This window comes from Phocoena phocoena, chromosome X (assembly GCF_963924675.1).
Source record: "Phocoena phocoena chromosome X, mPhoPho1.1, whole genome shotgun sequence".
Taxonomy (NCBI): domain Eukaryota; kingdom Metazoa; phylum Chordata; class Mammalia; order Artiodactyla; family Phocoenidae; genus Phocoena; species Phocoena phocoena.
In genome coordinates, this window is record NC_089240.1 from 94,443,547 (window position 1) to 94,465,798 (window position 22,252).

At 36.4% G+C, this 22,252-nt stretch overlaps 1 protein-coding gene across 1 annotated transcript in view; it reads right to left on the reverse strand.

Moving 5' to 3' along the window:
- Nucleotides 1-6,010: 6,010 nt before the first annotated feature.
- Nucleotides 6,011-22,252, reverse strand: part of TRPC5 (transient receptor potential cation channel subfamily C member 5) — a 136,066-nt gene continuing 119,824 nt past the window's right edge. The window contains exons 7-10 of the mRNA XM_065901397.1: nt 9,673-9,876; nt 9,395-9,436; nt 8,490-8,579; nt 6,011-6,703 (exon numbers count right to left, since the gene is read on the reverse strand). Coding sequence (XP_065757469.1) covers nt 6,011-6,703; nt 8,490-8,579; nt 9,395-9,436; nt 9,673-9,876 — 1,029 coding nt within the window. The remainder of the gene's footprint in view (nt 6,704-8,489; nt 8,580-9,394; nt 9,437-9,672; nt 9,877-22,252) is intronic.

Genomic DNA, 22,252 nt, shown 5'->3' on the forward strand with positions numbered 1-22,252 from the left:
TCAACCGAAATATAACTCAACCTTTGAAAAATGATTTACAGTTTGTTCAGAGCTAGTTTTCATATACTGTTGCACTTCTGGATTTTGTTGAGGGAGAAATGATGATGTTTTAATCCAGAAACTACATTTTAAAAAAAAAATCGGGGAACGCCACCTCAATTTGATTACTTAAAAAGTTTGACAGTATGGTGATTTAGCCCTACATTTTAAATGCTTATCCATACTAGTCCGTGCTTTGAAAGCTTTTCCGTTTGCCTCTTTACCACACCATCTAAGTACCTCAAGCACTCCCCACAAAAATCCAAAGCCTCTTTTTTGTCTTGTCATCCAAGGGTCAGTTTTAAAGGTTGTATAAGACCAGAGAACTGTCAAGAGGGTTTCTAGGTTGGAAGGCAATCTGTCGCAATGAGTATTGTGGGGTATGTTGAACATTGTGGCAAAAGACACAACGACCAAGCCCAGCTTAACTGTACTTGCAAATGGTTGGCTACCATAGGCCAAAATAAAAGGCACACTGCCACCAAGGGTGATGTCTTAGCATGTGCATGTGTTGAAGTGCAGCTCCTGGGATGTTAGGTTGCTCTGGAACCTGCTCATAGACAAAGTCAAAGGGCAAAATACTCTGCACGTTGCTGAAAATGGCATTCACACTGTAGACCATTATTTCTTCATTTAGTCTTCTGTGGTTCTATCAAGTCATTTGGCATTGTAAAGAAGGCTTTTCTTTTTGAGGGTGAGGGATGAGATTAGGGCAGATGCGTGCCACAGTCATGGATTTATGAAGGTTGATTACGATGATCAAAAGTTGCAGGCTCTTTTTGTTACTGTAGAAATTGCCTTTCATTAGTGTAGCAGTGGGAAGTTTCTACAGAGCTGTCACAACTTTCACATCAGATAAGCTTTTGGCATAAGGGCATTCCACCTAATTTTATATTTAAACATTAATAATTCTTAATATGTACATGTCTCTCAAGTACCACAAGCACTGATGGTATATCTTTAGGAAAAGACCACAACTCAGATCCAGTAAACTAACAGGTAGCATTGACATATATACACTACCAAACGTAAAATAGATAGCTAGTGGGAAACAGCAGCTTGGTGTTTTGTGACCACCTAGAGGGATGGGATAGGGAGGGTGGGAGGGAGACGCAAGAGGGAGGGGATATGGGGATATATGTATACATATAGCAGAAACTAACACAACAATGTAAAGCAATTATACTCCAACAAAGATGTTAAAAAAAGATATAAATCTACTCTAGAGCTTAAAAATACTACTAGCCAGCTGCCTGTATCATTCCAGCAATCAACTCCTTTGTTTCTTAATAAACATTCCATTTCTTAAAGCTCTCAAAACCACCTACCAGCACCTTCTTCTCTGGACCACCATGCAGCATACAGATGAAAATCCTAGGCCACATATCAACATATGAATAGTAATATCTCAAGTATGCAGTAAATCTGAAGTATACAGACTTACTTAATTCACCAAAAATATATATTTTTATTTTTACAGGTAGGTTCTTTCTTCTGACCTACAAGCTTTATTCTTCAAACCAGAAACCCCAAATCCTGAGAGCTCTCAATATTAACAGTTGCACTACAGTGGATGCTGCTTTGGCAGTTCATTTTAGCAATTCCTCATCACATCTCAGGAATTTTCTTTCCATTGAAGTTCTCCCTGCTCCCCCTCCCTTCAAAATGATTTAGTAATTACCGAAAAGGATGAAAGGCCAAGCCAGAGCAATCAAACGCTATTAAGTTTCATTTGCACGTGTGTGTGTGCACAGACAAGGTTCTTCTCACTTTTACAAACATCCCCAAAACAGTGCAAGCCAAAATGCACATCTGTTGGAAAAAGTGATGGAAAGGGTCATTGGAAATACAGTAGAAATAGCATTTCTCTGTACTAAGGTAATGCTCACACTGAATTGGGGTACTCGGTTCCCAATGCCTAGTTCTACACCAACAAAGTGGATATTTGGAACAATTATCTAGATAAAGCAAGCCAAAGAATCTAAAATACACACAGGTTTGAGGCAAAGCCGCAGGGTTCGGGGTTGGAGGGAGCTGAGAAGTAGGTATGAAGAGTATTTTAAATGATCCAAACAATTACATCCACTTACGTTGGCTATGTCTATACATGCAATCTATTAACACTGTTTTGAAAATGTGATTACCAAAATAACATGATCGGTTTTTCTTGTGTACTTTTAAACAAGAAAGAATGTCTGCCTAACTTCAAGTACTTTTCACCTGATGGTTGAACAAACCAAGGTCTGGGCCACTTAAACTGTTGGTTAAAACACCACTTGAGTCTTACCCACAAGGCAATATGAACATCAAATGGTTATTTATATTATCTGGCTAAGGTATCGACTCATATTTTTCAGTGAAGTCCCCAATGAAATTTGCAGAGGAGGTTTTACACTGCCATAATAACTATAAAGTTCTTATTGAAAAAGCGTTCATTATTTTAAGTCATTCAAAACGTAGAGGCTGTAGGGTTTGTGTGTGTGTGTGTGTGTGTGTGTGTGTGTGTGTCTTTAATCAAATTGCAGACAGATGTTTAGATGTTTTGGACTTAGCTGAAATGCCCTAAATCAGGTCAGAGTGGAATGAAAAATTACTATGAGAGGCAAAAAGAACCGGAAAATTTCAAGTATTCCCATGTAAGTGGACAGAAGTATATAACCTGGAGATTTATATGCCTATAAAATTTGGCATCTTCCAAAAATGATGATTTTGAATCATTCTTTTTCTTTGTACTTCACTGGATTTAAAACTAGAAGTGGAGGACATACTTCAACAATGGCCATTTCTGAATATAATTCAGACATTTTCTTTGTATTCCGTAATATTTTTACCCTTACTAATGATCAGGGAGGCTTTAATGTAATTATGATGGAATCAAACAAATAAAATAGGTGGCCAGAAATGATAAGAAATTCACCTGTAATGGAGGTGAACCATGGTATAGATACTTAGACAAAAAGTAAATGATTCTTGTACCATTTATAATTGTATTTGACTTTGGAACACATTTTTAACTTTACATATAAATATGTCAGTCTGAAATTTGTGGAGTTCGTGGCATTTTGGGCAAATGAACAAAAAGGTATCTATAGTGGCCAATCCATTTCCACATCTCCTATGTATAACATATAATATGTGTGCTTAATAATAAATGTCTTGTTTCCATAATCTAGAAGATTTGGGTTTATTGACTGGTTCTGTGACCTTGAGCAAGTCATTATCCTTCTCTGGACCTCCTTTTTTTTTTTCTTTTTGTATTTGTAAAATAAGACGTTAGAATTGAGTAGATCCTCACTAAGTTTCTCTTTTGGCTCTTTTATGTTTATAAATTTACTCTCAAGTTGGCTTATACCTTCTCTGGGGTCAGAGAACATACTTAAACATTTGATTTGAAATATCTTTATTGATAGTAGCTGATCCAGAGGTTAGAGAGGTGAACACAAATCTCCTTCCCTTCCTACTTTCTACTAGAGTTAGAGTTAATAAAAATGTTGGTGTCACCATCATGGAAGTTAGGACAATAGCTGATTAGCTTTAACAGCTAACTGGCTTCAATCCCCAACATAGCTAGGCCTCAGCACAGCTAGTGAAATCTTAAGCCCAAGTCATAAAGACAGTAACCCTGAGAAGATCTGAAAAGGAATGTACTGCCCATGAAATATGACACTGGTTTCTTTCAGTAGTAGAGATTGGCTATTATGATTTACACATATTCTCTCTTTAGAACATAACTGAGAGAAGAGTGTATTTTGGACCATGGCTCTATCTCTGGCTACCCTTGTTTTCCAACAAATTGATAAAGTAACTGCCGGAACAATGAAACCTAGGTCATCACAAGTACATGCATTTGTGAGAAAGACATACTTTTTTTTTTGATGAAATAGGGTCATGTATTGGTTTCTGGTGCCATCAATATGAGTTAGGAATGTAGCCCAGGTGCTATTTATTATTCAAAGTGAATTTGACAGTTGAGAAAGTTGACTCTGTAACTTTAGAAACCTTCTTTCTGGAAAGTCACCTGTTACTGATGTCAGGGCCACTTATGATAGTCCCACTTAGAGAAGCAGGAGAGAAGTTGGATTTGAGTAGATGATCACTTTAGGCATGATCAAGGAATTATTTTGTGATGATGTCTTACCAAATGGATCTTGATGCAGCTTGTTCTCTTGATCACTTTTTCTTGGATCTGAGCTTTGTTCTTCAACACCTACTCTTGTTTCCCCATCATCCCTAGTTTGTGTCTTTTTCATGTAGAATATTTTGTTAGTCACCAAAGTTAGGGCTAGAATGGGAATCAATTCAAATAACAGAAACTACACTGTCAAAAACCATTTTGGAAGAATATTTGCATTGTTTGAGAAAGCTTCATTTCACTTAATTTTGCCAGAAAGTATACACGTGAATTTAGAGGGTTTCCTATTACTGTTGACATTTATTGAATACAAGAACAGGGTGACAACTAATTAAGTTTCTTACTTTTTTGAGCTACCCATTAATTTAATCACCAGGACCCAGACCTTGGGCTATTTCAGGTCATGTGTTATTGTGTAAGTTGGGGATACCTTTGTGCTAACATTGGTAAGAGCCACCCTTGTTTAGCAGGTAATCAGTTGATGGTTACTGGATCTAACATGGTGACCATATGCATTATGGGCTTCATTTTTTAACGTTTACCTATGTGTTCTGATGAGGTACTCCTAAGCTGTGGAAAATAATTTGTTTTGATGTATAATGCAATTTTCTTTGAAGACAGTAGAATTTGGATCATGTCTATAGTTCCATGAATTCACTAGGGTTGTTATGTTGTATATCTAACATGAGTTTACACACGCAATTCCACTGCCCCCACTGAACATTAAAACTGCAACTTGAATCAAGTTATCTAGACCTAAAATTGTTTTTTGTTGTTGTTGTTGTTGTTTTATCAGAAAGCAATTAATTAAAATGAAGGTGCTGTTTTCAGATTCTGACACCTCAACAAGATGTCATTTTTCTGTTAAAAAAATATTTTCAAATCCAGGCTTTTATCTTAGAAATGCTTTTGATAGCAGTGATGATTAAAACTATCAACAGTAGATAGGACCCTATAAATATACCAGCTAATTATTTTTTCTTGCCAATGTATGAGATGTAGTGACTGTTGATTAGAGTACAGTAGAAGTTTTTAAAAATCAGTACACATCCTAAATACTAATCTCGATACTATCAAATTTTAAAATGTAGTAAGCTAACTGAAATACACAAACACAGGAAAGGAATTCACTAACTTATTAGATATGACATATACTATGGGGTAAATATTCATTGGCATACATTAGGAAACTCACAAATCTTTAAGAAACAAATTCAACAGCCCCCGTGATAAGGAGAAGTTGTAGTATTTAAAAGCAAAAACAACACGAAGTCCAGTTATACCTAGAAACCACAAGCTGACAGTTCTTTGGAGTCTATTCAGTTTCCCTTTGATGCTGTTCATTGAACCAGAATGGGCAGCATGGAGCACTGAAGGGCAAAAAAGATAGGCAAGTTAGTTTGCCTTATCTGATAGCTGGTGGGGACTGCTAAGCACAGCCCTCAGCCCTGTGGGGAAATGGTGTGAGATCCTGAGGAAGGTCAGGAATCTGTGCGGCAGCGACAGTAGCAAAGTGGCACCTGGAGCTTCAAGGAAGCAAGGGTAAGAAAAGCAAAGCCAAAGGGTTAAGCACCCGACTGCACCTCTGCTGATTAGGGGCAAACACCCCTTCAGTTGGTTTTGAAATGAACTTAGTGTTTGTAGGTATAAAAAAGCAAATAATAGTAATAATAACAAGAACAAAAAATGAAAAATGTGGCTATAAAAGATGGTGAAAACAATAGGAGTTTCACTCTCCTGTCTAGTGGGGGGCAGTGAGGGAATCATATTCTATGTCACCTCTGAGAGCAAAGAAATTAGAAATTTTCTGAGTTCCAGAACAGGTGATACCGGCTTGACTTAGAGCCGAGTTGTAACTTGTTCTTCCTGTCCATCACCCCATTTGTGCATGAGCAGGTCACAAGCCTCTCCCCAAGTTTCAAATACATCCTCTGAGGAGTCTAAAAGTTTAGAATTTGAGGAGCAGATGCTGGATGCGCAGTGAAGAGAGCTGGAACAGGCTAGAGGGCATTCACTGCTCTGAGCAGCGCCCCGGGCTTCACCTAATTCTACCTCACTGAGGTTAATTTCACTTTGAGAACAGGACTCTGCTTTCCCTTTCTCCATCTGAGAATATTTGATGTCCTGCCACATATAGTGCGGCTGAACGACTCCATCAGAAATTGTGTACATCGGCTCTGAACTGGGTTCAGACATATGACCATTAAACTTGGAGAATAGGAGACCCAGTTTCTTGAGAGAGGGACCCATGAAGGAGCGTTTGCTTGATGACTCAGCTTTTGACTTCCCTTGGCCACCACCAACTCTTGGCATGGTCCTGATGAGAGGTGGCCCATGGCAGGCTTTTTTCTTGCAGCCTAAATTGAAAGAGACACTCTTGGATTTGGCCCGAGCCCCGCCACTGCCATCGTTGGTATCATCTCTCTGAGAGAGTTCAGTGCTGCTAGTGGAAAAACTTCTCCTTTGGTGCTTCCTATTTCCTAAGAGGTCAAGCACTTCATATCGAAAGCTGGAAATGTCCTGCTTTAATTCCTAGGGCAAGAGAGAAGACACGTTATGTTAAGAAGCTTGGTCTTTAGTTCAAAATAGGCACATTGGGCATCCTTCGGAATGTTCCAGGTTTTGCCTCACTGCAAATCACAAGGTACATGAACTACCAGAAAAATCTCACATTATTCAAGCACAAGAAAAACATATTAACAATGCTGTGGGCAGAGCGGGCCATTGGGAAAAAAATGTGCAGTTGGTAAAGTTGATTTCAGAACCTCCCTATCAGGAGCACGCCAACAGACTGAAGTGGTAACCGACAATGAGGGTATTAGAGTAGGGCTCTCATTGGAATCTAAATGGGAGGGAGGGAGACGCAAGAGGGAAGAGATATGGGAACATATGTGTATGTATAACTGATTCACTTTGTTATAAAGCAGAAACTAACACGCCATTGCAAAGCAATTATACTCCAATAAAGACGTAAAAAAAAAAAAAAGTACTACTGAAGAGGAAAAAGCTTTTAGGACTCTCAGGAATAAAACTAGGGAAGTGGAATGTCAGGACATGAGACTGCTGTTTTGGGCCAGGGGACCTTGTTTATTCAAGTGCCTGTGAAATGTCTTCTATCTCTAACTGGCTGCTGCCTAGATACTAGATCACGCTTTTAAAAACCATCTTTGAAAAGTTTATATCTGATCATGACGTCCTCTTGCTTAACACTTTTTAGTAACTTGTCGCTGACCTTAGGAAAAAGGAAAAATGCCATACCACAGACTACAAGGTTTTTCAAGGTCTGGTACATGTCTGTCTCTCCCGTTTCATTCCTTCCTGCTCTTTCCCCAGGCTTTTTACTGTCCGCCTGTATGGACATATTCTCTCTTGCCTCTGGGCCTTTGCACGTGCTGTTTTCTCTGTCTGGAACACTCTTCTCCCCAACTCTTTTATCTGGCTCCTCCTTCAAACCTCAGCTTAAACATGGCTTCCTCTGGAAAGCCTGCCTCGAATCCCCAAGTCCCAGTTGGGTGTCCCCCCATTTCTATGTCTCTACAGCACCCTGTGTTGATCCTGTTAGAATACTCAGTCATTCGCCTCTATTATTATTGTGTGTGACTCCACGAGAGAGTAGGGGCTGGTTATATCTTGCTCATGACTGTGCCCCAGCACCTAGCAGAATGTTTGGCATATAGCAGGCCCTCAATTGATGAGTTATGTCTATGGCTTAGGATAACAGCCTTCTTATGTTCCTTAGAAAACATATATGTGTTCTAGGATAGGGTTTCTCAACCAATTGACATGTTGAGTGTGGTAATTCTTTGCTGTAGGGAGCTGTCCTGTGCATTGTAGGATTTTTAGCAACAACCCTGGTCTCTACTCACTAGATGCCAATAGCATCCCAATGTGACAGCCAAAAATGCGTAATGGTAGGGTTTCATAAATGTTAGATTTAATAATAGAATTTTTGTCTTTACCTTATTTAAAGAAGGCCTTTAAATCTCTAGGCATCTTCCCTTCGCTATCTTTCTTCTCATCACACACCCATGCCATATCATTTAAAGCACTCCATTCCCATGCTGAGAAAAACCCAGAATATTAAAAGAATGTGTATTTTTATTATTCATAAAGCTGATTGTGGTGTGACAGACATTGGTAAAAATCTATCCATCTACTGGATGACTGACTATTCTAAGAGAGAGAATAAGAATCGTAGCTGGTTTTGCTGTATTACAGGCTGTTGAAATTCCATCACCAGAAACCTCAAACACTGTGAAGATTAAATGATGCTTAAGAAATGTGAACGAAGAATTAAACCACTTTATGATCAAATTACCTTAAAATTTTCTTCTGTTAGTCCCTCATTTGTTTTGGAATTTCTTATCATAGCTGCCACATATCTTTTGACTAAATTCCTGATAACTTCCTGGAATTTAAACAAAAACATGAAGAAACATTCAGTTTCCTTCTTGGACTCTCAGTAAAATGAGAAACATACACAGGAAATAAAATACGCTTAGACTGTCTTTGCATTGGAAAATCCTCACAGGATCCAGGCATTTTCTACAAAACCCCCCAGTTAAGTCCATTGGCTAAATGAAGAATTTATTATGTGTCCAAATTTGGTGGCAGAGTGGGCCAGTGAGATCAAATTTACCCGAAAGGAAAATTTTCCACCCAAGCATAAGGTAAACACGGATACACATTCATGGAATAATGAGAGCAGAATAATCCTTGAATTGTCACAGTCAATATCCTTTCCCTCCAGGCTAGATTAAACTTGAACCTTCCTAGTAAGATGAGAGTTTTTCTTCCTTTTATAAAGTTGAGAAAGTCATTCTTCAGTGTCACAGAGTCTGATGATTTCAATGTCCACTAATTACATAATCAAGATACTTTTTCTTAGAGGCAATCTATACTTCTCCTTTACAGGGGTGGCCTCTTTTAACTTAGCCTCTGGGAATGGTATACACATAGTCACCCTGCTTTGTGTTAGTAATGGTGATGATGATAGCTACCACTTAATGCAATGTGTCAGGCACTGTGCCAGGACACACACACACACACAAACACACAACCATATATACATACTCGCAACTCAGTTCTCACAACTACAGTTTAAGTTTTATCATCCTTATTTTACAGACGAGGAAACTGAGGATCAGTGAGGGTAAGTGATTTGTCCAAGTTCACACAACTGACCAAGAACTATTGTGCTTAGTCCCCGTGAAGAAGCTTTACCTGGTAATGTTGATTCTGTATCAGGCTGTCAGCATGGCGTTCCTGTCATTGAAAACGGACAAGAGAGGTTACATCAGCAGTCTCCCAGCAGCCCATCCACTGGAATATATTTCTAAACGTTAGGACTGGAACATGACACAGGAGCTACTGCCTGACAAACCCCCAAAGCATCTGTAGGTTGGAGTAGTTTTAAGATGTTCAAGATAGGGAATGTTACAAAGGAGGAAAAGGAGAAAACAGTTGTGTTTACAAAGAAACATAATTTTTAAAAGCCTTACTGTGAAGCTTCTCAAGTTGTGCCTTCTCCGTCTACCATCAGGGTCTCTTTGGGGGCAGAAGGTGTTGTTGAACCAGTTACCAAGGTATAGAAATGACTTGGGGCTGGGGATGATGTTGAAAGGAGGTGGCAAGGTGCCGCCTTCATCGAAGTAACTCATCCAGAGCTTCGTCCTTGCAAACTTCCACTCAATATCGGCATGATCCTATGAAAGAGAGAAGTTCAGTGGTTTGGGATGGGAAAATGCAAAATGCACCCCTGACTCATTCTCAAAGTTCTACTTGCTTCTACAGAGGGCGATCTGTCAGTAGCTATAAAAATTCAAATTACACTTACCTTACGATGCAGTAATCCTACAATTAGAAATTTATCTTATCCATATACTTGCAAAAAGATGTATGCGCAGGGCTGTTCGCTAGCACTGCAGCTTGTAAGAGCAAAACAACTGGCAACAACCTAAATATCCAACAGTGGGAGACTGCTTAAATAAAGGATGTCACATCCACAAAATGGCTTATAATCAAACTATTAAAAAATATAGTAGCTCTATCAACATTTTATATGTAGAAACATATCATATATATGCATCTGTCCATATATTTATAAGACCTCTAAGTGAAAAAAGCAACATAAAGAGCAAAATATATTGTGTAAAATGATACCCTTTATCCAACTGAAAGCCCCTTTATATTACATGCTTACATGTTCTAGAGAGGTACACACTAAATTGTCATTAGTAGTTATTTTTAAGGAGTAGGATTGGTGTGGAGAGACTTCGTTTTTTTTTAAAAAATCAACATTATTGAGGTATGATTTACACAGAGTAAAATTCATCTATTTTAAGTGTTCAATGAGTTTTGATGAGTGTATATACCTGTGTAAGCGCCGTCATAATTAAGATACACACACACACACACATACACACACACACACACACACACACACACACAGGCATACATTTCTAGGAGTTTTAAGACCTGGAAGGACTAATGTAATCACCACCACAATCAGGATACACAACAGTTCCATCAACACCCCAAATTCCATAATGTTGCCCCTTTGTAATCAAACTCTCTCGAACCCCCCCCCCCCCGGAAACCACCGCTCCATTCTCCATTCCTTTAGTTTACTTTTTCCAAAATGTCATATAAATGGAATCATACAGTAGGTAACCTTCTGGGACTGGCTTATTTCACTCAGCATTAATATCTTCGAGATTCATCTGGTTTTGTACGTATCGATAATCTATTCCCTTTTATCGCTGAGTAGTTTTTTGTTGTGTGGATGTACCACAGTTTGCTTATTGATTCACCCATTAAAGAACATTTGGGTTGTTTCCAGTTTTTAATAATTGTGAATAAAGCTGCTGTGAACATTCATGTACAGGTCTTTCTGTGAACATAAGTTTAATTCCCCTGGCTTAAATATCTAGGAGTGATATTGCTGGATCATGAAGTAAGTGTACATTTAACTTTATAATAAACTGCCAAACTCTTTTCCAGAGTGGCTATACCATCTTTCATTCTCACCATTTGCTCTGTATCCTTCTTAGCATTTGTCAAGTTTTTTAAAGTTTAACTATTCTAACGGATTAAGTAGTGGTATCTCATTATGATTTTAATTTGCATTTCCCAAATTAGAATGAAGTTGAGCATCTTTTCATATGCTTATGTGCTATATAGATATCCTCTGTGGTGAGGTGTCTGTTCAGATCCTTTGCCCATTTTTATTGGGTACTTTGCTTGCTTACAGGTGGATTTAGATAGTTTTAAAATATATTCTGGATACTAGCTCTTTGTCAGGAATGTAAATTGCAAATGTGTTCTCTCAGTTTGCGTGTTATCTTTTCATTTACTTAATGGTGTCTTTCATAGAGCAAAGTGTTTTAATTTCAATGAAGTCAAATTTATCAAATTTTTAATGGATTATGCTTTTGGTATTATGTCTAAGAACTCTTTACCTAACCCGAGGTCATGAAGATTTCTCTTATGTCTTCCTCTTCAAGTTTTATAGTTGTAAGATTTGCATTTAGCTCTATGATCAACTTTGAGCTCATTTTTGCTTAAGGAGTGAAGTTTACATGGAGGATTCTTTGTTTGTTTTGCCTGTGGGTATCCATTTGCCATTTGCTGAAAAGGCTATTGTTCTTCCACTGAGTTGCTTTTGCACCTTTGGCAATCAGTTGGGCTTGCTGGGACTACTGTCCATCCACATTCAAAAGAATGAAGTTGGACTCCTACCTCATACCACATATAAAATTCAACTCAGAATGAATCATAGAACTAAATTTAATAGATAAAAACTATAAAACTTTAAGAAGAAAATTTAGGAGTAAATCCTCATGACCTTGGGTAAAACAATGGTTTCTTAGAGATGACACCAAAAGCTAAGGAACAAAAGGAAAAAAATTGTCAAATTGGACTTAATCAAAGTTAAAAACTTTGTACTTCAAAGGACACCATGAAGAAAATGAAGAGAAAACCCACAGAATAAGAGAAAGTAATTAAATATCATATGTCTGGTAAGGGACTTGTGCCTTTATAAAAAACAATTATAATTCAACAACAAAAATACAAATAAACCAATTTAAAAATGGGCAAAGCACTTGAATAGACATTTCCAGAAAGAAGACATACAAATGGCCAACAAGCACATGAAAATATGCCCAACATCATTGGTCATTAGGTATACTCAAATCAAAACCACAATGAGATACCATTTTATACTTGCTAGGATAGATATAATAATTTTAAAAAGACAAATAATAACCAGTGTAGGTGAGGATCTGTAGATCCACATACTGCTTGTGGGAATGTGAAATGGTGCAGCTACTTTGGAAAACAATATGGCACTTCCTCAAATGGTTAAACATAGAGTTACCATACGACCCAGCAATTTCACTCCTTGCTGCATACCCAAGAGAAATGAAAACACATTCTACACAAAGAGTTGTACACAAATGTTCAGCAGCATTATTCATAATAGCCAAAGAGTAGAAACAACCCAAATATTCATCAACTGATAAAAGGGTAAACAAAATGTGGTACATTATTATTATCCAGCCTTAAAAAGGAATGAAGTATTGATACATACCACAACATGGATGAACCTTGAAAACCTTATGCTGAGTGAAAGCATATTTATTCTGCTGAATCTTCCAATCCATGAACAGAGTATGTCATTTCTTTCATCCATGTTTTGCAGTTTTTACTGTGTAAGTCCTATAATGATTTGTTAAGCTTATACCTAAGTATTACATTTCCTTTGCAACAATTTACAATGGTACTGTCTTTTAAATTTTCTTTCCAATTGTTTATTGTTAGTCTATGGTTGATTTTTCTGTATTGACCTTGTAGTCTGTGGCCTTGCTAAGTTCATTTTTTTATTCTATCAAGTTGTTAATAGATTCTTTAGGGTTTTCTTTATACAGAATCATGAGATAGTTTTATTCTTCCTTTCCAATCTGTATGGCTTTAATGTTTTTCCTTCCCTTATTGCATTGTCTAGGATCTCCAGTACAAGGTGGAATAGAAGTACTGAAAGCAGATATACATTTTTAATTGATCTTAGAAAGCCTTCAATCTTTCACCATTTAGTCAGCTGTAGGTTCTGTGGTTCATGTTGTGCAAGTTACATTCTATTCCAAGTTTGCCAAGACATTTTTAAAAAAAAATCATAAATGTATGTTGAAGTTTGTCAGACAATTTTTCTGCATCAATTGATATGATCATAGGGTTTTTCTTCTTTCGACTATTAATATAATGGATTACTTTGCATTCCTGGAATAAATCCCATTTGGTTATGGTGTGTTCTTTTTATACATTGCTGAATTCAATATGCTAATGCTTTGTTGAGGATTTCCATGTCTATGTTCATAAAAGATATTGGTCTATAATTTTTAATTTTCTGTACTGTTTTTTCTGGCTTGGGTACCAATATAATATATATATGTAATGTATTTATATATAATTAAAATTAATCTTACCAGTTTCTCTTCACTATATCTTAATGTGGCTCTAGAAAATGTAACATATGTGGCACATATTTGTGACTTGCATAAAATTTTTATTGTACAGAACTGCCCTAGACTAAAGGTGTATTTAGTCCTCCCAAACAAAGCTTAAAAGCAAGCCTCAGTGGGATCAAACTATTTCCAGAATAAAGCTCAAGAATATTTAAAACAATACAAAAATAGCCAGCACCCAATAAGGTAAAATTCACAATGTCTGGTATCCAATAAAAATTTATAACAAATGCCAAGAAGCAGGAAAATATGACACATAATGAGGAGAAAAAAAATCTATCAAACAGAACCAGATACAAATCAGTCATATTCTATATAGCAGCAATAAACAATGAGGAAATATTAATTTAAAATATAAAATCCTTAGGAATAAGTATGACAAAAATATACATGTTTTTTAACACTGAAAACTGTGAAAGATTACTGAGATAAATTAAAGAAGACTTAAATAAATATAGAGATACGGCATATGCATGAATTGGAAGACTAAATATAGTTAGGATGGCAATTCTTTCCAAATTGATTTAGAGATTCAATACAATTTCAGTCAAATCTCAGTTGGCATTTTGGAAGAAATTGACAAGCTGCTTCTCAAATTTATATATAAATACAAAAGATGTAAAGTAGTTAATTTTGAAAAAGAACAAGTTGGCATTGAAGATCAATGGAACGAAACAAGACAGTCCAGAAATAAATGCATGCATATGCATATATGCAATTGACTTTCAAGAAAGGTGTCAAGGCAGTTCAACTTGGAAAGGATAATCTTTTCTTTTCGACAAATTGTCTTGGAATAGTTGGACTTCCACAAGAAGAAAAGAAAAAGAACCTTGATCCTTACTTCACACAAATACAAAAGTTAACTCAAAATGAGTCATGACTTAAATATGGAGAGCTAAATCTATAAATATTTTACTAATAAACAATTTACTATGTTTTTCTTTCTGCTTGCTTTGAATTTAGTTTGCTGTTCTTTTTCTAGTTTCATAAAGGTGGAAATTTAAGTTATTGATTTGAAATCTTATTTCCTTTTTAACATAAGATTTACAATTTTAAACGTTTCTGAGGAAGCTTGGCGTATACTGTACTCTCCCTTTCATTCATCTCAAAGTATTTTCTAACTTCCTTTGTGATTTCTTCTTTGAACTAGTGGTTATTTTGCAGTGTCTTCTCTACTATCCATTTATGTGTGAATTTCTGAAATTTTATTTTGTTTTTGATATCTAATTTCATTATATTCCCAAGTATGTTTGCAGAACATACTTTTTATTATTTCAATCCTTTAAAAAAATTAGGGAGGTTTATTTTATGAGCTAACATATAATCTATCCTGGAGAATATTCCATGTGCAGTTCAGAAGAACATATATTCTGCTGTTGTTGTATGGAATGTTCTATAAATAGATGTCCATTAGGTCTAGTTGGCTTATAGTGTTGTCCAGGTATTCTATTTCCTTTTTGGTCATTTATCTAGTTCTGTCCGTTACTGAAAGTGGGGTAATAAATTCTTCAACTGTTATTGTTAAATTTCTATTTCTCCCTTCAGTTCTATCAGTTTTTGCTTCATGTATTTTTCAGCTCTGTAGATAGGTGGAAATGTATTAATAATTGTTAAATATTCATGATAGATTCACCTTTTTATAGTTATAAAATGTCCTTTGTTTTCTCTAGTAACAAATTTTGTCTTAAATTCTATTTTGTCTGATAATTATTATAGCCACCTAGCTCTCTTTTGGTTACTGTTTGCATCATATATCTTTTCCCACTCTTACTTACATTCTATTTGTATCTTTGAATCTAAAATGTGTCTCTTGTAGACAGCATACAGTTAGAACATGTGTGTCTCTTATACAGAGTCTGGCAATCTCTGCCTTTTAACTGGTTTGCTTAATCTAGTTACATTTAAAGTAATTACTGATAAAGTAGGATTTACATCTGCCATTTTGCCATTTTCTATATGTTGCATGTCTTTTTTGTTCCTTTATTCCTCCATTATTGATTTCTTTTGTGTTAAATAGATATTTTCCAATATACCTTTTAATTCTCTTGTTTAATTTACTATATTAAAAAATTATTTTCTTAGTGCTTGGCCCAGGGATTACAATTGACATCTTAAAATACAGTCTACTTTGGATTAATACCAACCTGATTCCAATCATATGTAAAAACTTTGCAACCATATAGCTCCATTCCTTCCCTCCTTTGTGCTATTACTGACATACAAACTGTTCCTTTATATTTTATACATTATAACCCCATCAAAACACTCGTATAATTATTGAATTATGCAGTTATCTTTCAAGTTAGAGAGAAAAAAACGTTCCCCCCAAATAAGATTTGTGTTGTCTTTTATATTTATCTATGCAATTACCTTTTCTGGTGCTCGCTCTTTCTTTCTTTCTTTCTTTCTTTCTTTCTTTCTTTCTTTCTTTCTTTCTTTCTTCCTACTCTCTAGTGTTCTTTCATTTCAGCCTGAAGAACTCTTTTTAGCATTTCTTGTAGGACTGGTCTTCTGGCCATTAATTCTCTCAGTCTTTGTGTACTTGACAATGTCTATTTTTCCCTCATTTAAGGATATTTTTGCTGGATATAGAATTCTTGGTTGTCAGTCTTTTGCTTTAAACATTTTGTATATGTCATCACACTGACTTCTAGTGCCCATTGTTTCTGATGGGAAATCAGTTATCTTTTAATTTTCCTGCTTTCGAGATTTTTTCTTTGTCTTTGAGAGGTTGACTAAGAAGTGAATTTTTTTGTGTTTATCCTACTAGGAAATATTTGAGCTCTTGGATGTGTAGACTATTTTTGAGAAGTTTTTACTCATTATTTCTTCAAATATCCTTTCTGTTCTTTTTTTCTCTTTTCTACTTCTGAGACTCCCCTTATGTGTATGTTGGCCATTTAATGGTGTCTCACAGGTCTCTTAAGCTCTGTTCATTTTTATTCATCCTGTTTTTCTTTCTGATCCTCAGTCTAGACAATGGTAATTGAATTATCTTCAAGTTTGCTAATCCTTTCTGCCAGCTCAAATCTGCTGTTAGGCCCTTCTAGTGAATTTTTCATTCTGCTATAGCACTTTTCAAATCCAGAAATTCAATTTGATTCTTTTTTTAAATAATTTCTGTCACTTTATTAATATTCTCTATTTGGTGAGACATCATTCTCATACTTTCCTTTAATTCTTTAGATGTTTTCCTTTAGTTATTTGAAGATATTTAAAATAGCTGGTTCAGTCTTTACCAAAGCCAACATCTGGGCTTCCTCAAGGACTGTTTCTATGACATCTTTTTTCCTGTGTACAGACCATACTTTGTGTGTGTGTATGTTTTGTAGTTTTTTGCTGAAACTAGACATTTTAAACAATTTAATATGATTACTCTGGAAATCTGATCCCCTTCTTCTAGAGTTCGGTTTTTAGTGTTTGTTTAGTGACTATCCTTGACTGATTTTGTAAAATCTGTATTCTTTGTTATGTGCAGCCATTGAAGTCTCTGTTAGCCTCGTAGTCAGATAATGATTGCACAGGGATTTCATTAAATGCCTTGAATCAGTAAGTCTCTCACTCTTTGCTAGTGGCTCTGTGTGTGCATAGTGACACATCTTCAATGTTCTTGCAGTTTATCATCTGTAAATGACACATTTGAAAAGACAAGGGAAATTTAAATATGGACTCCAAATTATAATTATAGTGTATCAATGTTAAATTTCTTGAGTGAGATATGGTACTGTGATAATGTAGTTGAATATATACGACAATATTTGTGTGAAATGTGTGATATTGGTAATTTACTTTCAAATGTTCTAAAAATAAGTTCTTGGGCCCCATCATATGTATACGGCAGTAAGAGCTTTGTTTCAGAGGCCACATTAACTTGTGACTTATATCCACAAACTTTTAACTTAAAACAATGCCAAATAAGAGGGTTAGACAATATAGTCTCCACTGTCAAAAGTGCACAGTGTAAGGGAGAAAAAAATATTTCTTTACTAGCACATGAGATCTCAAAAAGGAGAGCTATGCCTTACAGTATTTGTCTTGGGATGGTTTTTGAGTCAACATTCAGTCAGTGAAACCTAGAATTTGCTCCTTGGCCTTTCAGATATTCTATGAAGACTTTCACTTTGCTCTCCAATGTAGCAGTGCTTAGCTGTGATATTAAAGGATTAGCAGATCATGTTCAAAAACAGCACCACACAGAATAGGGATTTTTAAACCTGGTTCTATGGATGAAGTTAACGAAGTCAATAAATCTATTAAAATTGTATGTGAAATATTGGGTGTTTTGCATTTTTCTGGGCTTTCATCATATTCTCAAAGGAATCTGCCCTCCCCCAAATGGTTAAGAACCACTGAAGTAGAGGATTCTGTTGATTTCTGAGATGCCCATTGCCTGTATCTGAACAGCCGCTAGCCAGCTCTTAATGGATAAGTCAGGGATACCTCTATGTTCTCTAGGAGGGACTAAATGGCTTTGGGTTAAGTGAGTAACAAGTTCAAAAGGAAGACGAAGCTCTAGGTTGAATTTAAGGTACTTATTAGACTCAATGCTAGATTTTGTTATTTCATGAGTTAATAAAGAAGCACATATATTACCATTTTTTGAGATGTTGAAACATCTTTTATTAAGGCATTGTAAAATTATAAATTCCTCCCAAAGTTACTTGAGAATTGGAAGAGTTGCTGCAATGATTAGAGTAATAAATTTTATATGCACACATAACTATACTTTGAATATATAAAATGAATATATAACAAAGAGCACTAACACTCATCCTCTCTTTTGCGTTCCTATTAGTTAAATAATTTCAAGTAGTTCAAAGATAAATTGGGCTACGTGAAAACAAAATATATGGAATTACCATAGAAAGAAATTATATTACAATACAGTTATCAAAAATATTTTTAAAACATGGTAATATTTATTACAATACAGTTAAAACATGGTAATATTTATTACAATACAGTTATCAAAAATATTTGTGCATTAGATCTCTAGGACTTACTACTAGTTGCAAGTTTGTACCCTTAAACAGCATGAATTGTATACTTTTAAAAATGAATTTTATGGTATCTGGATTATATCTCAATAAAGCTGTTACCATAAAATAAACTCTCAGAAGAATACATAGGAATAATTTTCATGACCTTATGTTAGGCAGTGGTTTCTTAGATATCACAGATAACAATGTTGCTGTCCTCATCTTTTAAAGCATACAATTCAGTAGTTTTGAATACATTTACAGAGTTGAGAAACCATCACCTCTGTCTATTCTAGAACATTTTCATCACTCCTAAAAGACCCTGTATCCATTAGCAGTCAATTCCCAGCACTCCCTTCCCTCTCCAGAGCCCCTATCAACCACTAATCTACTTTTGTTTCTATGGATTTGTCTATTTTGAACATTTCATATAAATGAACTATATAATATTTGTCCTTTGTGTGTGGATTCTTTCTCTTAGCATGTTTTCAAGGTTCATCCATGTTGTAGCATCTGTCAATACTTCATTCTTTCCTATGGTTGAATAATATTATATTTCATTGTATGGATATACTGCATCTTTTTAATCTATTCATCAGTTGATAGTCATTTGGGTTATTTCCACTTTGCTATTATGAATAATGCTGCTATGAATATTTGTGTGCAAGTTTTTGTGTGGATATATATTTTTAATTCTCTTGGGGACATACCTAGGAGTGGAATTGCTCAGTTATATACTAACCCTACTTTTAACTTTATGAGGAATTGTCACACTATTTTTTAAAGTGGCTGCACCATTTTACATTCCCACCAGCAATGTATAAGAGTTCCGATTTTTCCACATCCTCACCAAAACTCATCACAGTTCATGTTTTTTTTTGTAGTCATGCAAGTGGGTTTGACGTTGTATCTCATTCTGGTTTTGATTTACATTTCCTTAATGCTGAATGACATTGAGCATGTTATCATGTGCTCATCAGCCATTTGTGTATCTTATTTGGAGAAATGTTGATTCATATATTTTGCCCATTTAAGAATTAAGGGTGGGGGGCCTCCCTGGTGATGCAGTGGTTAAAAATCCTCCTGCCAATGCACGGGACACGGGTTCGATCCCTGGCCCAGGAAGACTCCACATGCCATGGAGCAACTAAGCCCATGTGCCACAACTACTGAGCCTGCGCTCTAGAGCCTGCGAGCCACAACTACTGAAGCCCGGGCGCCTAGAGCCCGCGCTCCACAACAAGAGAAGCCACGACAATGAGAAGCCTGTGCACCGCGACGAAGAGTAGCCCCTGCTCACCGCAACTAGAGAAAGCCCGCACGCAGCAATGAAGACCCAACACAGTCAAAAATAAAAACAAACAAATAAATAAATTTATTTAAAAAAAAACTAAGGGTGAGGCTTGGCATTAGAAACAGGCTGATGTTGGAGTTTTGAGATAATTTATACTGGGATGGCAGGAGTGATGACAGTTTTAACAACCTCACCTCTCCATTCTCCAGCTATTGTCAAAGATAAAAAAAAAAAAAAAAAAGAAAGAAATCACTCAGAGAGAATTCTGTGAAAGTAAAGCGAAAAGGTAGGGCTAAAAGAAATACTGAACTCACTTTATTTCATCCAGATGACAAACTCATAAGAAGCCTGCATGCTCTAGCTACCATCTATCTGTCTATCTATCTATCTATCTACCTATCTTCTATCTTTTAATTTGTCCATCCTAGTGTTAGAATTTACAAGTGAAATGATCATCATAGGAATAAGTATTGATATACTTATTGAATTGAAAAATGAAGTCATCCTTTTCTTAAAAATAAATTTATTTAATTTATTTATTTTTGGCTGCATTGGGTCTTTGTTGCTGCACATGGGCTTTCTCTAGTTGTGGCGAGCGGGGGCTACTCCTCGTTGTGGTGCGGGGGCTTCTCATTGCGGTGGCTTCTCTTGTTGCGGAGCACAGGCTCTAGGCACGTGGGCTTCAGTAGTTGTGGCTCACGGGCCCTAGAGCGCAGGCTCAGTAGTTGTGGCGCACGGGCTTAGTGGCTCCGTGGCATGTGGGATCTTCCTGGACCAGGGCTTGAACCCGTGTCCCCTGCATTGGCAGGTGGATTCTTAACCACTGAGCCACCAGGGAAGCCCAAGTCATCCTTTTTGAGACAAAAGCAATATGGTTTAGCCAGTTGATTTGGAAATGATGACTGGCTTTGCTAGTTAGGCTATATGACAGATATTTTTTATCAATTGCTAAATCTGAAGCTCCAAAATTTTGGTAAAATTATATTTAAAATGTGATAAGAAAAAAGCATTTCATAAAGAACGTTCTATTGGTTAAGCTGTATTAAAATTAATAAAATTTCTATTTTTCATTCCATGAACTTTGTTTAGTATGTTGGGTTAAACAAAGTGCCTCTAGGTAAAACAGTAACTGGTACATTTAATAATTATTTGGCAAGTCTTAGTGAAGACTTTTTGGTTTTGTCCCCAAATTTAGCACCTTAAAACAATAAATATTTATTATCTTACAGTTTCTGTGGGTCAGGAATCTGGGTGTGGCAAGTTGTGTGCCTCTGGCTCAAGATCTCTTACAATGGTATAATCCAGTTGTTGGCCAGAGGTGGGGTCTCATCAGAAGCGTGAACCGAGGGAGTATTGTGTTCCAAGCTCGCTCGTACTGTTGTATGGTTGTTGACAGGATTCAGTTCCTTGTGGGCTGTTGGACTGAGGAGCATAGTCCATTGCTGGCATATTGGCCAGAGACCTCTCTCAGTTCTTTCTGGAGTGGGCCTCTCCATCAGCCAGCTCATAAAATGGCAGCAGGCTTCCCTCCGAGGATGTGAGAGAGAAAAGCCATTGTTATAACCTAATCTCTCAAGTGACATCACTTTTGCCATAATCCATTTGTTAGGCGTCCATAGGTCTAGCCCACACTCAAGGGGAGAATACTGCATAGGGTTCAAATATCAGGAAGTGGGTATCATTGGGGGCCATCTCAGAAGCTTCCTACCACAGTATTACTTTCCAGAAATTGAGAAACTGAATGACTGTAATCTTGGGTAAAAATTCTTTTCTAAGTCATGTGGTTTCTAATTACTTGCCTTCAATAAAGTTTAAAGAGAACCGAAGCAAGTTTTCAGATGATTGTTAAAAATATTGTTATTTTTAATGAGGTCGAACCGATCTTTATTTTTAATTAATTAATTAATTTGGCTCTGCTGGGTCTTAGTTGTGGCACAGGATCTTCATTGCCACGTGTGGGATCTTCCTTGTGGCATGCGGGATCTTTAGGCAAACTCTTAGTTGCGTCATGCGGGATCTAGTTCCCTGACCACGGATGGAACCCGGGCCCCCTGCATTGGGAGTGCGGAGTCTTAACTACTGGACCACCAGGGAAGTCCCTAAAAATACTATTTTTTTTATTTTAAGATTTTTTGGCTGCACCATGCGGCTTGTGGGATCTTAATTCCCTTGCCAGGGATTGAACCTGGGCCCTCAGTAGTGAAAGTGCAGAGTCCTAACCACTGAACCTCACAGGGAATTCCCTAAAAATATTATGAAAAATCATTGTATAACTTTTTGACAT